Source organism: Vipera berus (assembly GCF_964194415.1).
Source record: "Vipera berus genome assembly, chromosome: 6".
NCBI lineage: Eukaryota > Metazoa > Chordata > Lepidosauria > Squamata > Viperidae > Vipera > Vipera berus.
In genome coordinates, this window is record NC_138208.1 from 63,992,973 (window position 1) to 64,010,188 (window position 17,216).

At 38.9% G+C, this 17,216-nt stretch overlaps 1 protein-coding gene across 4 annotated transcripts in view; it reads right to left on the reverse strand.

The window, feature by feature from the left end:
• SH3BP1 (SH3 domain binding protein 1) overlaps positions 1-17,216 on the reverse strand; it is a 29,829-nt gene extending 12,613 nt beyond the window's left edge. Inside the window, exons 1-12 of one of the 4 annotated variants that reach the window (XM_081331051.1) lie at positions 16,773-17,216; positions 13,944-14,248; positions 11,625-11,667; positions 10,574-10,678; positions 8,228-8,304; positions 6,037-6,148; positions 4,108-4,184; positions 2,262-2,397; positions 1,456-1,524; positions 1,215-1,305; positions 537-679; positions 347-458 (exon numbers count right to left, since the gene is read on the reverse strand). In XM_081331051.1, the coding sequence (XP_081187177.1) occupies positions 347-458; positions 537-679; positions 1,215-1,305; positions 1,456-1,524; positions 2,262-2,397; positions 4,108-4,184; positions 6,037-6,148; positions 8,228-8,304; positions 10,574-10,678; positions 11,625-11,667; positions 13,944-13,957 (979 nt within the window). In that variant the 5' untranslated portion in view covers positions 13,958-14,248; positions 16,773-17,216. Of the gene's footprint in view, positions 1-346; positions 459-536; positions 680-1,214; positions 1,306-1,455; positions 1,525-2,261; positions 2,398-4,107; positions 4,185-6,036; positions 6,149-6,248; positions 7,122-8,227; positions 8,305-10,573; positions 10,679-11,624; positions 11,668-13,943; positions 14,249-16,772 lie in introns of those variants that run through there. The other 3 variants (XM_081331050.1, XM_081331053.1, XM_081331052.1) reach the window with 3 other exon arrangements.

A 17,216-nucleotide genomic window follows, 5' to 3' on the forward strand; every position in this document is an offset into this window, starting at 1 on the left:
ATAATAATAATAATAATAATAATAATAATAATAATAATATGTGTCTAATGTTCAGTATTATGAATATGGTAGCCAATGACCAGAGTTTGGGATCTGTTTTCCAAACTATCTAAAGAACCTTAAGTTGTTTACTGCTGCCTGAGAGAAGGATGGAATTATGCTGTGCAAAGATGCCACAATTAATGATGTTCAAAGTAAATGTTTTGCTTTCCTGTGAAGTGGCAAGGTAAGGCTTCTTAGAAGCTTGGAGGTGGTAGAACAGTGTGCTTTGCTTCTCTGTTTTGCTCTACTCAAATTTCACTGAAAAGCCTCTTTGAAGATCTGTACAGTTCTGCTGATCACCAACCTGCCACAGCATGAGGGTCTACGTAGAATTCATCTGGAATATTTGAGCCACTGTCAAGACAGTATTTTAGTTTCTTCAGCACAGAAGCTCCAGCTGCCAGCCGGAAGAGCCCCTAAAAGAAGAAACAAAAATAAGAGAGAAGCCAGAAGGTCTATGGCAAATGAATAGCTGGACACAGGGGGGCACCTACCTCTTCCCGCATACCTGTACTCAACAGCATCATAACACAGGCTTCAATGGGAAGTGCAATCTCTCGCTCAGAAGCCTTCAGGTGAGTTTCTAATGGCATTCCATACACCCCTGGTACAGCTGCATCTAATGGAAAAGGGGCATCTAAACGAGGAAGGAAGAGGAGAAATGACAAAGATTAAAGACAGTTAGAACAATTAACCAGTCGAACAACCTGCCTCCAGAAGCTGTGAATGCTCCAACACTGGAAGTCTTTAAGACGAGATTGGACAGCCATTTGTCTGAAATGGTATAGGGTTTCCTGCCTGGGCAGGGGGCTGGACTAGATGACCTCCAAGGTCCCTTCCAATCTGATTATTATTAAAGAATGTTTGACTGTTAATTTCCAGAGACATCTCCTCTCTGCTGTTCCAGGCTAATATCAGGCTTTTTTGATGTACACTGGGATGGGTCACAGAACCAAAAGCCCAAGCCATTTCTAGCCGACTACCACATCAGTTAAGAAGGACCACATCTAAGCAGAGGAGAGTGTGTCCCTGGCAAAAGTATTAATGTTCAGTTCCACATACTGTATTTGCAGCCCTTTCTCTTTAATATTCCCAAAGCTCTGGCTGAATAATAACAATTTATTTACTGTATTGCTAATGTGTCATACCAAAAAATGCATCTCAAGTTGTACCTGACTGGTTGTGAGAACTCATAAGCTCTGCTAAGGTAGAATTTAGAGATTCCAGAGACTTCTGATGATACTCTGCCTGGATTTCCAACAACTGTCACAGAGAAACATGCAAGCAGAATTGTAATTCTAATTAGTATTTTTCCTACAAGTCTTGTCTATAGAGAGATGAAATTTTCAGAAGTTATGACATGTGACTTTTAAAATATAAGTAGAATAGTTAAGAAAAGGAATTAAATCTTACTTTGATAAAATATTTAGCATAGCTGTCCTCCTTGGTTGAAAAATGATATAAATCAGCCATATATTCATCCTGGAACAGTATTGGGAAGTATTACACTTTGACATAGTCAGGAAAAAATAAGCATAAGAATTCACCATTATATTTCCTAACATTCATTCAGTGCAGCAGGGTTTCCCAGTCAAGGCAGCTTGACATGTGGACTTCAACTCCTAGAATTTACCATGGCTGGCTGGAGAATTCTGTGAGTTGAAGTCCATGCATCTTAAAATTGCCAAGATTGGGAAACTCTGTATTAACAGCATTAACAAACTCCTAATACAGATAGGGAGTATACTTGTAGTGTACTTCTAAAATGTAACTGCATGGCTCTGAGGGTACATGTATGCAGCTAATGGAAGTCAACAAAGTCTTTTGCTTCTATTGGTAGCCATTATAAGATCCATGGTGACTTCTAGGCTAGAGTAATGAGATGCAGCAGTTTTGCAATAGTCTTATTTTAGCAATCAGGTAGGTTTTGGGGTGACAATCATTAGGAACTAGTTTGGCATTTTGAGCTTGCTTGTGGAAGCTATCCAATACACAATATAATTGATTGTAGAGACTGGTTCCATCACTAGACAATCTAAACACAACCAGTCTGAAACTACATCAACACTCTATTCCTTCCAGTTTATTTTTTAATTATTTCTCAGCTCTCCTGTACTTGATGAATTTCTTACACAAATATGTTCCTTTATTCCAGAATTGAAGAGTGAACTAAGATAAATCAAAAAATTCATGATCAAGCTGTTTCTATGTATAAGTACCTTACTCTGCTCAACCCTCCTCTTCATCTCCTCTTCCTCCTCCTTCAGATTCTCCAACTTTAAGGCAGCTGACGAGGCTCCTGAAGTTGTGACAGCACTGACAGTGTTGCTGGAATTCTTGGCAACTTGGTTTAAACTGATTTAAAAAACAAAACAAAACAAAAAACAGGTAGATTTGATGGTATTTCAAAATTAGGAAATAGGATACATTTGATATGGAAGATTTTCTTAATAATCAGAGTTTGAGCTGTTATTGTGAGACTTAAGACTCACATGTGATGCTATATTTCCTGTGGAGTAGGAAGCCCAAACTGTTTTAACAGCAATTTTGTAGTGCAATATTTTGAGTGCCAGACTAGAACTAGGGAGACTTGAGTTCAAATCTTGGCTGATTGAGAAAGCTTATTGCACAGGTGAACAACCAATACCATCCAGTTTATTTATTCTGTATAACTTGGCAAATTCATACAATCTAAATTTAAGGATAAATCACCAAATTTAGATGGTACAAATTTTGTAGGTCCTTTTTTAAAAAATAAAAGAGGTAAATTAATTCCCCCAAGACATAAAACAAGCCAAGAAGATGTTATTCTTCTTCTAACATCACTATCACAGTCTTGTAACACTTGGATACAAGCTCTAATAAAAAAAATCTTGTCCAAGCTTACTGAGTGGCTGTGGGTTGTTTTATTTCACACTGTTGTGAGAATAAAAGGGGAGATGGGAAGAAATCTTTCTGGTTCTTTTCATTGTTTAGAAATAAGGAAGAATAAAAATGAGTCAAGATTGGAACACTTAAGAGATTCCTTCATAACATATGAATATAACATTATTCCAGATCAAGCCATTAATTGGGCAATGACTTTCCCTTTTAGCCTTTGGCATACCTTGGATAGCATAAGAGCATTATAGGCATTGTTGGACGGTCATTTTTTAAAAAAGTAAATGGAATGTGAATTATATCTATCCTCAGATGAAAAGTTGCAACTAATCAGTATTATTTCTAATGCTCAGTAATGTTCTATCTTGATTATTCCTTAGTTCATCCCAACAAAGTACTGTATCAGAAGTAGTAAAGTGACTTTGTATTTATACCACTCATATTACAATATCTGTATGCATATCCATACAATTCTTATGTCCCAAAATACAGTACATGTAGCCACTTGAACACACAGATGAAAACGTTGGGCGGAAGGCCTTTCCATTAAAATAATTTGGTAATCGGAAACCTGAAAGAGGAACAACGCTACACTCCCTGTCACGTTTGTGTGTGTAAACATGACTCTTTATGGCCATTGCTCTGCACTGATAGTGGACTTCTGGAAATGCCATAAATAACATTACATTTTCCTGGTACACTTGAAAGAGGCAGAACAAAAATCTAAACATTAATATTTTGAGCTTATGATACTAAAGTACATGATGGATTTATGGAGGCTAAAACCAGATGGGCCTTTATGCAATATAAGAGAATATGGTTTATTTATTCAGTTAGCAAGCATAGTAGTGAAATACTTTACTGATGTGAATATGATAGCAAGCAGTTAGTAACTGAAAAGACACCTAAGAACATGAAAGCCATTTCTAACAGCCTTGAGAATTTAGTTTCCTATTACTGACATGGATTAATGGCAATTATCTAACATTTGCAGTTGTTTTTCTCGTCTAATCTGGAAATGGCAAGTGTTGATGCTGAGATGTACTACATGCAAAGTAGGAGTTCCACCACTGAGCAATTTTTTGTATTTACATCTCAAGAGACTTTTCCCCATCACTCTTTCCCCATCTTTAAGATTTCATTGAGCCCTTCCCATTTTTCTATTTCATTACATCCCCCAAGTACCGGCTCTTGATGATGTTCCAATCCAAAATAAGTTTCTGAAGGTTCTTTTTGTGTTTCAGGATGACTGGCAGCTCCTCCTAGAAGAGGTTGGGATGAAGGAGTTAGGGACGGTTCACACTAGCATCAGCTCCCATAAGCATCAGTAACTTTTAACTAATAAATTTTTCAATGGTCTTTAGATACATCCAGATATAATAATACTAATGGCAGTGCTTTTTTTTTGTAAAAGAAAAAGGTGCCGGAACTCACACATGTCATAGAACCTGCCTTGCCTACCCTACAAGGTTCCATCCAAAAAAGGTGCCGGAACTCCGTTCTGAGCGTTCTATGAGAAAAAAAGCCCTGACTAATGGTAATAATGCCAAATCCAGTCTAAACATTTGACTAACTGTTATATTATTGTGCGAGCAACCACCATAATAATAAAGTATAATGGCCAGACGTAATGGCAACAAAGATACTTTGCAATATCTTCAAGAAATGCCATTTGCTTGCAAGCAAGAACTGGTGGCGGCACAAAATAGACAAATAGAAAATGAAGAAACTAAAGTACTCTGGTACTTTAGAATTCAGACAGATAAGCACCTGCCGTGTAATGCCTCAGATTTAACAACTGTTGATAAGAAAGACAAAAAAGTTGGGATGGTGGATGTGGCAGTACCTAGAGGCAGCAAAAGAAAAAAAGAAAGAACTGGAGAAAATCCAAAGACCTACAAAATAAAAGTAGAATAACAGTAGAAAAAACAAACAAACCAAAAGCAAAGATAATACCAACAGTAATAGGCATCTCGGGTGCAATCCGAAAACATCTGCAGCGCCACTTGTACACCATCGGCATTGACAAAAATCACCATGAGAATTGCAAAAGGCAGCTTTACTTGGAACAGGTTACATGCTGCAATGATACTTATTAAACAACAACTCCTGCCTATCTTGGGTCCTTGGGAAGGACTCAGTAGGTTTATAAAAATGCCAAGTCCAGTTTAAACATCTGGCTGACTGTGGGACCAACCAAAATAGTAAGCTTTATATCACTTCAATAATGGCTGAATGCCACTGGAAAATGCTTTCAGTGACTAGCGAGGAAATGCTATTAAGATCCTATTTGTTTGTAACCCGCATAAAATAGCCTATTTCTTATGTTTCCAGGATTTCTGCCCATTTTATTCTTTTTCTGACTTTAATATTATGATGGCCCTTACAAGAACTCTGTACAAGAATTTTCACCGTAGCCAGGTTTGTTATTTATTTGATAGATTTATATCCTGCCTTTCCTCCAGAAGATCAAGGGAGTATACATAGTCATCTTTCCTCCAATTTTTCTTACAACAATCATTCCATGAAGAATGCTGAGTTGAGAAACAGCGATTGGTATAAAGGCATTCAGTGAGCTTCCAGTGACTGAGAATCGGTTTGGCTCTCCTGAGGCCTAGGGTGGCTTCTTACTTACTATACTTTTCTTACATTTGAACAGCGGAAGCAGTTAGTGGTCTTTCTTCTGTCACCCTGACAGGAAATGCCAGTTTCCTGATTTTGCTTGTTAGAAAGTCAAGAATTACAAGATAGTTATTTCCAATCCATATTGACCCTTAACTATAGCTGTGAGCAGCCTTACAATATTTAAACAACCTTTTAATTTTGTTCTTTCTTGTAAATGAACATTACAGTCAAAAGTTCCCATAGCTCCTAAGTTACAGCAGCTTTTGCCCATTTGTTAGGAAGGACTATGTGGCTGGGTTCCTGAAGCATTCCAGCATCAATCGTTTAACCATACTTTACTGCATGAATTGCACTCTGGCTGGACAAATTCTGATAATGCTGAGGTTAAGTAAACAGGGAAATAGGAGTGAAGAGAAAAGAGACGAGATATTATGCTGGTTTCAGATTGTAGTAAAGATTTGATTTGATTTGATTTGAGATTAAAGATACCTCACTCAGTTTATTCAGGGGTTGTAGGACATCTTGTTCGAGAGTAATTTCAAACTCTGCAAGGATCCTGGCCAGTGCGCTTTGAATACAGCAACTCATTTCTAGAGCTTTCCTGGAAGCAAAGAAGAAAGAGTTGAAAACCTGACTTGGAAGGTGAAGAGTATCAATCTATCGTAACACCTCTGATGTTAACATACAGTATGTTTGTTCACCTTTTGCTTCCAGATTCCTGGTTTGGACCCTTCAACAGCTGCTTCTTCCCATATCCAGCATTTTCTAGATATATTGCATTGCAAGTCATGTGCAATGGGGAATCAAGAGCATCAAATTGGGAAAACCATTTTTTTCAATTAATTTGCCACAAATTCTAAGCTCTGCAATTATTACTAGGTATACATTAATTTCTGTGATATGTATCCCATCTTCCCCAAAGGATATATAGGGCCACTAAAAGTAAAAATAAGCATTTGAAAAATATAGTTTAAAAGGGGTAAAAATCACAACTCATTCCAACTGAAATGGATAAAGGATGGAGACCTGAGCACAATTCCCAAAGAAATACTCTCCAGAATTTGGAATTACTTGGATGATTGGAGATACAAGACAGTTTATGCAATCAATAACTTCATTCCTGATGTTCATTTTCTAAATAAAATGCTTGTTGAGTAGCAGACACATGTATTTGACACTGATAAACTCCAAAGACTGTTCTGCAGTTTCAGGTAGGCTGAACAGTCATTGTGGCTCAACTTCAGTTGATAACAGTAATGCAACATCCATATATTACTTGTGGGATTGCCTGTAAAAAATACTTTGTTTTTTGTGACTTGGTGTGCCTGTTACTGAAAAAAAGGGTGCACTGCATAGAGGAAGCCAAAGGAATGCTAGCAGGGCAAATAGTGCCTATTAAGTGATGATCAATAGAATTTAAAGCTGCACTAGCAGATCTGCACTTGGGTGATGAGACTTTCTCTTCTTCATGTCACTCCTGTGTATTCTTACAATTGCTCTGGAAGAATAAGAGTTTCTCTGAATCAGATTTGAAGGCATGTGCAAGCCTGTGCAAGAGGAAAGGGAAATGGCCTTCCTCCCACTCAACACCCAGAAATGGCTTTTGCTAATAGAAGTGTAAGAGCCAATTTGGTGTACTGATTAAGGCAGTACATTAGAAACCAGAAGACCATGGGTTTTAGCCCCATTTTAGGCATGAAGCAAACTAGTTGACCTTTGGCTAATCACACACTCTTAGCCCTAAGGAAGCAGGCAATGGCACCTACTTCTGAAATTTTACCAAGAAAACTTCAAGGACTTATCCAGGTAATCACTAGGAGTCAAAAACTGACATGAAGTCACCCCCACCCAAACAAATACCCACCCACCACAGAAATGCAGCTTGGATTTCACCTAGTGAAAACTTGACCCACTCTTGTGTTTGTGCTGCTTTCTGTTGTACTTACCCTTTTGCTGGACAGAAAGTTATCCCAGAAGTACAAAATATAGTCTAATTCAGACATGTCAAACACAAGGCCCGGGGGCCAGATCCGGCCCACGAAGTGGTTTCATGCGGCCCGCGAAGCCATCCTGGAAACAGTGAGGGAACGGCCCCCACTGCCTTGGCCCTGGCCCAGAGACCCTCCTTCTGCCAGAGACCCTCAGATCTGTCCCACTCCTGCCCAGGCCCCCATAGGCACCCTTGATGCGAACGATGTAGAGCTGGCCACGCCCACCCATTAGGCCATATGCACTCTAGCCACGCCCACCCAGTAGGCCACGCCCACCCAGTCCACACCCACCCGGCCCCCTGAGGGCAACCGCAGTGCTGATGCGGCCCTCAATGAAATTGAGTTTGACACCCCTGGTCTAATTGGTTCTTAAAATACAAGGCCAACTGAAAAAGCATCTGGTGGAGGAAAATTGACAAGGCAAATGGAGGAGACTCAACTTGCCAGACACTTCTGTACGAGTGGATTTTAAGGTTAATATGAATTACACAGATGCTGGAAAGAATACTGCTCTAGAAAAATAATATTTTTATGTTTTCAGAAAACAGGATATTAATGCAAATTGAGAAAGAAAATATGATTTTGCAATCCGTAGAGGGGATGAACTTTATAGGAGGTTCAAACTGTATGTTCTTCAGCTATGAAGAATACTGCATGGTCTTTCATTCATAAAATGTAAGAATTCTTACCCAAGACTGGAATCCATGTCTAACTCCCTAAAACTTTCAGCCATAGTGACTGATAATGCCATCAAAGGTAACTTTTTCTGTGGAAAAAAGTAAGAAAATAAGTCCATGAACAGACAAGGAAAATAGCTATACCAGCTAATAGTTGGTAATTACAATTATTAAATCTCTTACTTCTTGCCTACATTATGGGTTCTTATAGGGATATAACTTTCCTCTGTTTCTTTACTATTGGCTTAACAGGTAATAATAACTGTTTCTCACCATCAACACCTTATCTTAATGTGATATTAGGGTTTTTTTTGGCAATGATAATTCATTGAATCCTCTGGGCAGTATGTGTGCGTATGCTGGGTATATCTGATAGTTAGTGAGGTGTAGTTTGACTTCCAGGCAATGTCTAAAATAACAATCCTACCTTATGAATGAAAAGGCCAAGATATAGGTCAGAGAATATGAATTAGTGTCACTTATGCTGCGATAGTTGGACAGAAAATAAAAATCCAGGGGATTGTGATAGTTGCATGTTATACTCTGGTAAATGGTAATAATGGAAGAACCAGGGATAAGTTTTGGTTTTTTAAAAAAAGTATGTAACATTCTACATGCGTTTTATCTAAAGGGAGAAAAATACTCTGCCAAATTACTTGAATGGTACAGAAAAGTCTGGAAAAAGTGATTGGGCCATTGAAAACCCAGGAATGACTTGGTATGGTGCCTGTTGAGTAGCTGCTTAGAAAAAAAAACCTCTTTGGTAGTGAAATATAATTATGGCAAATATGTAAGGAATATTGGAATGATATTAGACATTGGTTGGAGATATGAATATCAATTATGAATAAGGTAAAGGTTCTCCCGCACATGCGTGCTAGTCGTTTCCAACTCTAGGGGCTGGTGCTCATCTCTGTTTCAAAGCCGAAGAGCCAGCGCTTGTCCGAGGACATCTCCGTGGTCATGTGGCCGGCATGACTAGATGCCAAAGGCACACAGAACGCTGTTACCTTCCCACCGTAGTTGTCCCTATTTTTCTACTTTCATTTTTACGTGCTTTCGAACTGCTAGGATGGCAGAAGCTGGGACGAGTAACAGGCGCTCACTCTGTTATGCAGCACTCAGGATTTGACCCGCCAAACTGCCGACCTTCTGATCAACAAGCTCAGCGTCCTAACCCACTGAGCCACCGTGTCCCTTCAATTATGAATAGAAGAGAATATTTTAGCCCGATGTTGAACTGAGCAATTCTTGGTGCTCTCTGACCTTGGTTCTTTGCTTGCAGATATTTCATTATCAGACTAGGTATAACAGCTTTAATACTAGAAGGTAAACTGTTGTTTACTGCTAGTTTGTCCTAGATCAAGTTAAATCCAAAAATGCCAGGGAATTCCTGGATATTTGGCACTCAGACAAATAAGCCATCAACAGGCACATAAAATTTTTCAATGGTCTTTAGATACATCCAGATATAATAATACTAATGGCAGTGCTTTTTTTTTGTAAAAGAAAAAGGTGCCGGAACTCACACATGTCATACAACCCGCCTTGCCTACCCTACAAGGTTCCATCCAAAAAAGGTGCCGGAACTCCGTTCTGAGCGTTCTATGACAAAAAAAAGCCCTGACTAATGGTAATAATGCCAAATCCGGTCTAAACATTTGACTAACTGTTATATTATTGTGCGAGCAACCACAATAATAATAAAGTATAAAGTATAACTCTCCATGAGCAAAATCCAATAATTGGGTTCAATAACATATTACTTTGAATGCTGATTATGATCCACAGGGCGTTTTAATCTCCAGGATACCTTCCCTACTTCTTTCTTTGATATCTTAGAATGGACATTTCACACCGATAGATTGATGAGATTATGGCTTCCATAATTTTTAGCCAGCTTACCTAATGATAATATTGGCTGAAGATTATTGGAGTTTAATTCAATGTATCCAGAGGATATCAGATACTAGAAGGTTATTTTAAGGAGTCTCCCAAATCCTAGCATAAATGCTACAGATAGAACCGTGGATTAATATTAGACAATTTTAATCCCCCAATTTTTTAAATTTCCTGGAGATCTGTATAGGAGCTATACAATACCAAAGTAGGAGATAAAACTCCTGTATTACAATCTAGATCAGCACCTGAAGCAGAAACCACGGAGGCATAAATTACTGTGTACCTATGGCATTTTTTTCTCAGTATAGAATAGTGTCAGCTTCTGAAAAAGGTGAGATGGGAAAAGAAAGATGTTTTATAATTGAGAACTAGCATAAAGCACCAAAAATGTGCTTCCCATATTGTGAACTAAGATCCAGAAAGAACCGCAAAAAAGAAAGGAAAAATGAGATTTACCACCCGTTTGTCCAGTTCTGCCCCATATTGCCCTTGGAGACAAGCCACAAGCCTCTTGTGCACATTGTGTGCTGCTCGTTTGACTGGTTCAATTCTCTGTTCAGTCTAAAAAAGAAAGTGGAACGGTTAGCTGGGAAGAAATAAGGAGAAATGCATTTTCTCCTTACTACACTGTAGTTCCCCATAAATACTGTAAATCTGTATGCATATACATGCAAATGGCTTTGGTGAGCACCCTTTGCTCACCAATATCATTTGTTTAAATCATTTTAACTGGTTATTGTTGTATATCTCATTTTATACTGAGACACTCAAGAATTGTTAAGAGTTGGTTTTACATTCGATTGATAAAATAAATATTTATTAATGGACTCCAGTGCTTAAAACACATCGTACTGTTATTCAAATGACATAGCTGGAGTTAAAAAATGCAGCCACTTTTGAAAGCATACGCAGAATAGTCTGATCCTCTTCTCCTTTTGGAGATTGTGACTAAAATATGTACATTATATTCATCTGTGGCACTTTTCATTTATGTAACTACCCTTATTATCAGAGTTTTACACTGAATTTAAATATTGTGGTCCCTATTTTTTTCCTAGGCTTTTTATGCCAGAAAAAAAAATCAGTTAAGGAAAGAAAGGCCCAATGACTTTAGGATGTCTTGTGAGTGATAGCATAAAAAACATCTATTTGAAAGCCTCTTCACTGCCCTTAAAAACTCCATTAATTTAAGGAAAGCAACCCAATTCACAATCTATCTGCAGCTTTGCATGTTCTGAAGTTTTACTAGTCTGAGTTGTTTCAGTAATGATTTGCATCTTCTAGGATGTTCTCTCCCCCACCCGATGGAGTGTATTGTACGAAGCTTGCACGATACAGCTTACTAATAGACCTGGATTATATTGGGAGAGGATGATTCCAGTCCAAGATTGTCTTGTGACTCAGACAGAGAGAGAAAACAAACTGCTCTCTAAGACAAGTGACGCCTTCTCTGCCAGCACAGGGCTACAGGTAAGTACATGCCCACAGATGAAACCCAGTGCCTTACCTGGAGTAAGTCTTCAGTCAAGTAATCTGCTGTTTCTTGGGCTCTGGAGAAGGAGGAGCAGTAATGGAAGAAAGAGGTCATCAATACACTTGTACATTATATTATTTCAATAATGTCTATAAGCCACCTCCTTGCATGTCAGATCAGCATTATACTGTCAGTAAAATAGTAGGCTTGTTTGTTAGAGGATTGATTTACCCTTGGGAAAGAAAAATAGAATCAGAATTTTCCAGGCTCATTGTTATCACTAACAATATATCTGGTTAGCATTCAGAAAAAAATAGAAGCCATGGAGAGGAATGGGGACAGTTGTCCCCACAGTTATTCAGACATGTTGGTACATAGTGGAAGGGTTCTTGGGCAGCTTCAGTATGTCAGACGAGTGCAGGCTTAGAATGTTCAAATGTTAATTGTGGTTTAATTCTCACAATCCAACCTGAAGTTGAATGTAAACCCAAGGCCTATAAATGGCAGCATAAGGAAACAGCAAAAGCCTCAAAATCTACTCTTGGTTCCTTTTGAAAATAATTGTTTCCAGTACTCTGGAAATGGAGTCTGAAAACTGCTATTTCACAATGCTGTTTTGGGGAAAATTGGAATACTTCCCAGATTCTACAAAACATTCTTGCCATTGGTAAACAAAATAGTAAGGATGCCCGCAGGTCAAATGTGGCTCCAGTTGACTATATAATTGCTTTGGAATCTTCTTGATTGCAGTGATAGCTTGCCATTATTACTGACTCCCAGATGACTGCCATTCCAGACTAGTCTTCTGCCATGATGTTTCTGGTGATCTCCTATCCTAGCTACTAGCTCTGCTTAGCCTTTGAGTCCAGACAGAATCAGTCAATTGCCACCATTAGATGAAGATCATATGAGCATGCAAGATGCCCAAAGCTCAAAATATTACTAGAACATCCATCTTGAGTTTTCTGAAGTCAGAAGATGTACTGGAATTCTTTCCCAAGGTTGGGGCAAAATGGGCTGGCAAAAACTGGAACACAACCCACTCAAAAGATTACAATGGATGTGTTGATCAGACACTCTCTCTCTCCCCCCCCAGTTCTTGGACAGCTAACTACTATGAGAAAAACATAGAGGACACTATTTCACAGTCTGGGAAGTGGCCTTTCCTGAAATATTGCCACCTTCTTATTCTTAGCCATGTGCCTGACAATATCTTCCCTCTCCCCTCTTCCCTCTCCTTTGTATTTGGTTAGAAACACATTTCAAACTCTGATCTGGGGAAAATATATAGGATTTTAGTTACATTTACATGTTTAGTTTGAATTTCACAGCAAACTGAAATGAACACAAATCAGGAAATCAAAGAAGACAGAAATTAAAAAGCCTTTCTCCATTTGTGTATATCAGTGTTTCTCAACTTCAGCGACTAAGACGTGAGGAATTCAATTCCCAGAATTGGGATTGGCTTGGGAATTCTGGGAGTTGACCGCATTTCTTAAAGTTGTCAGTATTGAGAAACACTGGTATATATAATGAGAAACATGTGCTGGTATCTGCCTTGCTGTTGAGATTGATGGATAATTTTCCAACTATTTCCACTAGTTGGTAATATTTAGGAAGGGAGAGAATCAGAGTGTTTATCCAGGTGATTTGAATAAGATGTCCTATACAGAAGCAATACAGGCAGTCCTTGACTTGCAACCATATCTGAGCCCAAAAATTCCATAGCTAAGCAAGGCAGTTGCTAAGAGAGTCATGCCCCATTTTACCACATTTTGTGCCATGGTTGTTAAAGGAATGACTGCAGTTATTAAGTGAATCATGTGGTTGTTAAGCAAATCTTGCTTCTTCCATTGTCTTTGCTTGTCAGAAGCACCCTAGAGAGGTTGCAAATGACAGTCCCAGGATACTGGGATGCTGCAACCATTGTGAATACATGCTAGCTGCCAAGCACTCAAAGTCTGATCGCATGACTGTGGTGGCGCTACAACAGTCATGAGTGTGAGAACTGGTCATAAGTCACTTTTTTCAGTGCTGTTTTAACTCTGAAAAATCATTAAATGAATGCTGGTTAAGTTGAAGATTACCTGTACTTCTGTCTAGGAATGGGCTGTGTGGACAGCAGATTTTATATTGCCATAGTGTTCTGCCAGCTCAAGAAGTGGATTTTTACATTTTAATTTTTAACCCCTGTTGTTGTTGCCTACGGATCCATTCAACAGTTGCGGATAAGCTGAAAATTACCTTATAACAGAGTGTAACATATTATCTTATGGGGAGGGTGGGGGAAAATCCCATTTTAAATAAATGCTCTGTTAAAACACAAGTATCATAATGTTAATAGTTTGGTACCTTAATTGCTGCATTATCGAAAGAATGTTCACAATGTTATATCCCCAACCATCCTGGGGAAATGATTAATTCTCTCTGCATTTTCTTTAATTGTGTGGTGACTGATCCCAATTGCATTTTAATGAAAGTTGCAAACAAAGAACAGTTTGTTAAACCTAAAAAACATATCATTAAACATGGCTGCTTTTTTATGCAACAACAGCAATACTTAAGTGTCCTTTGTGGAATTAGCCTAGGTGAGCAAGTCTGCAAAGATCCTCTTCACTCCCATCTTGGAATAGGATGAGTAACTTCACAAAATACTACTAGACAGGGAAGACAGGAAAAGCAGCTTCAGGACTCCTCAGAGGAGAACCCTGCCCTAACTCTACTGATGTCATGCCTATGTGTTCAAATGTATGGTAGCCAGTCAAATTTCTCTGCACTTCCGGCCTAAAGAATGACAGGAACAAAGTTAAGAAGAGATCTCCTCATCCAACCTCCACAGATTCCTCCTTGTGACTGTTTAGTGCAGGAATAGGCAACCAGGTGTCCTTATGTCTTGGAGTAGAGTTTCAGAAGCCTGATTCAGCATGACAGAGCCAGGGATTACAGGAATTATAATCAAAATATTTGAAAAGCACTAAATTGTTTGCGGTGGCTCAGTGGGTTAGGACGCTGAGCTTGTCGATCAGAAGGTCGGCAGTTTGGCGGGTCGAATCCCGAGTGCCGCGTAACAGAGTGAGCACCTGTTACTCGTCCCAGCTTCTGCCAACCTAGCAGTTCGAAAGCACATAAAAATGCAAGTAGAAAAATAGGGACCACTACGGTGGGAAGGTAACAGCGTTCCGTGCGCCTTTGGCGTCTAGTCATGCTGGCCACATGACCACGGAGACGTCCTCGGACAAGCGCTGGCTCTTCGGCTTTGAAACGGAGATGAGCACCGGCCCCTAGAGTCGGAAACGACTAGCACGCATGTGCGGGGGAACCTTTACCTTTACCTTTAAATTGTTTGTTGTTGGAGTAGTGAAATGGGTTTGCCACTGGGAGACCAAAAGTAAAATCCTATCCATCTATAGATGTGCTGAGTGCTTGCAAAGCAGCCAAAAAAATGCAAGAAGAATCAAGAATCAAATTTATTTTATTTCTATTTCCTATTTTTTAAACTGCCCATCTTCCTCAGAGATAATTGAATTTTGATTAAATCTTCTGAAGGGCAATAATATTTCAGAGTCATTATAGCAATAAGAATAGTCCCACAGTTAGATAGGTGACAAATAAATTTAATAAATAAAATAAAACAAATCATAAAATTATCTGTCCTCCTTCTGTTAAATGAACACTGCCTTCTCTTGGAACAAAGACGCTGCTGTTTATTTTCTTGCTCATATTTGGCAAGAAAAAGTTTCTAACCTTGTACTTTTCAGATATGTTGGAGTAAATGCCTCACATTGATTGTGATGTGATTGAGATGCAGGGTTAGTAACACTAGGGTGGTAACATGAGCTAACAGAAATATGATCCTTGGCCTTTTTCTTTTTATTCGTAGGTCAGGAATGGGGATCCTATGATTCTCCAGCATTCTTCTAAACGCCATAATTCTTCCTGCCTTGCCAGTTATAACTTATCGCTTGCATCTTTGGTACTTGCTTTAGAAGTTTACCAATCTCCAATTATTATTTCAGGGATATATAGGATCACCAGTATTAGCCTACAATTGATAGTTGCTATTTTAACAGCCTAAGAAAGTGACTACCGGTAAACATGAAACTGATATGACTCAGAATGGCTTAGTTGTAGCAATCTCATACCCTACAAGTAAAATATTGTATAGAATCTGCTATCTGAAAAACTCAGCTTTTATTTTAGGGCAAGTGTGTATGCCTTTTTAGATGAGGTTTCAAAGCATGTGGTTGTTCACACACAGAGAAAAAGATTTCAAATTTAATTACAGCAGGGAAAGGCAGCTTTAAGTTTTGCAGAAATCAGCTTTTGTTTCACTAATACCAGAGACTATTGACTGAACTGTATACAAAAAGTATAATTCCAAAGCCCCTCTCTCGTTCATTATCTGAGAGGAATAACAGATGGATTTCACATTTTCTACCCTGAAATCAATTTCTAATTAGCCCCACTATTTTCATTTCAACACTTGTGATTCTTAGCATTTTTCCTGATAAGGGTCTGCTTGTTTTGCCCTGCATCACCTGATTCTTACAGGTGAACCTATCAATGCATGATGCAGCAAAAGGGAATTGTTTATCAGTTAGCTTGTTGCAGAGCTTGATGCTGATAAGAGTTGAGAGGGAATGATTGGCTCAAGGTCATCGAGCTGGTTTCTGCAGCCAAGGGAGAACTAGAACCTGAGTAGCCACACTCCTACTCCAGCACCATATATATATATATATATATATATATATATATATATATATATATATATATATATATATATATATATGATAAAATGCTCTTTCCCCTTTTGGTTGCAAAATCTGGGTGCTGAAGTCTTCATAGGGTTGCAAAAATGAGGGCTATCCGTTGTGGGAAAATTCAGCACATCGCTAATCACACCATGGAAGCTTCTTAGAAGTCTGCCGAGTGGAGATTCTGGGGGCATAGGAAGGTGATCTGTAAGCCATTAATAAACTACAAATAAATAATCCCAAGGAAGGGAAAAGCTGGAGTTACCCCCATTTCTTGAGAGCTACCCTGTGACAGTTTTTAAAGTAGCTACCCTCCAGCTAGAGATACAAATCTAAATCCCGATGAACTTTTCAACACAAAGCTCTAGCACCCCAAACTATACCTATAAAGAGAGGCTAGCAATGCAGCCAAACAACTAGTCCTTACCGTCCACTGATACTGGGGTAACTGAGCTGTTGTCGCATCCGGTTAAACTGCCTCTTCATCATCCTGTGGGCCAAGCTGAAATAGTATTACCAAGAGAGGAAAACAAGCCAGAGGCTCAGTACCTCCTCAATACAAGCCAGCTGTACTTGCTGCCATCCGTTGCTCTCTCCGCCTTCACTGCAGGCTTCTTCTTGTCACTTCCTTGTCATCTTCTAGTAATCTAGTTTGACCTCCTTTTTCTTCCCCACCTATGTGTCTTTATGCCTCTCCTCCCTATTCTACTTCCTTCTCATGGTTTCCCCTTCCACTAATGAGCTTTACTCAACTTTTTCTGGGTGCTTCTTTACTTTTTTTTTTGCAAACTTTCCAGCTTCTTAACTCTCTCTCTTGCTCCTTCTAGCCTCTAACACTACTTTTCCTTGTGCTAGTCAGGTAAGATCTGTG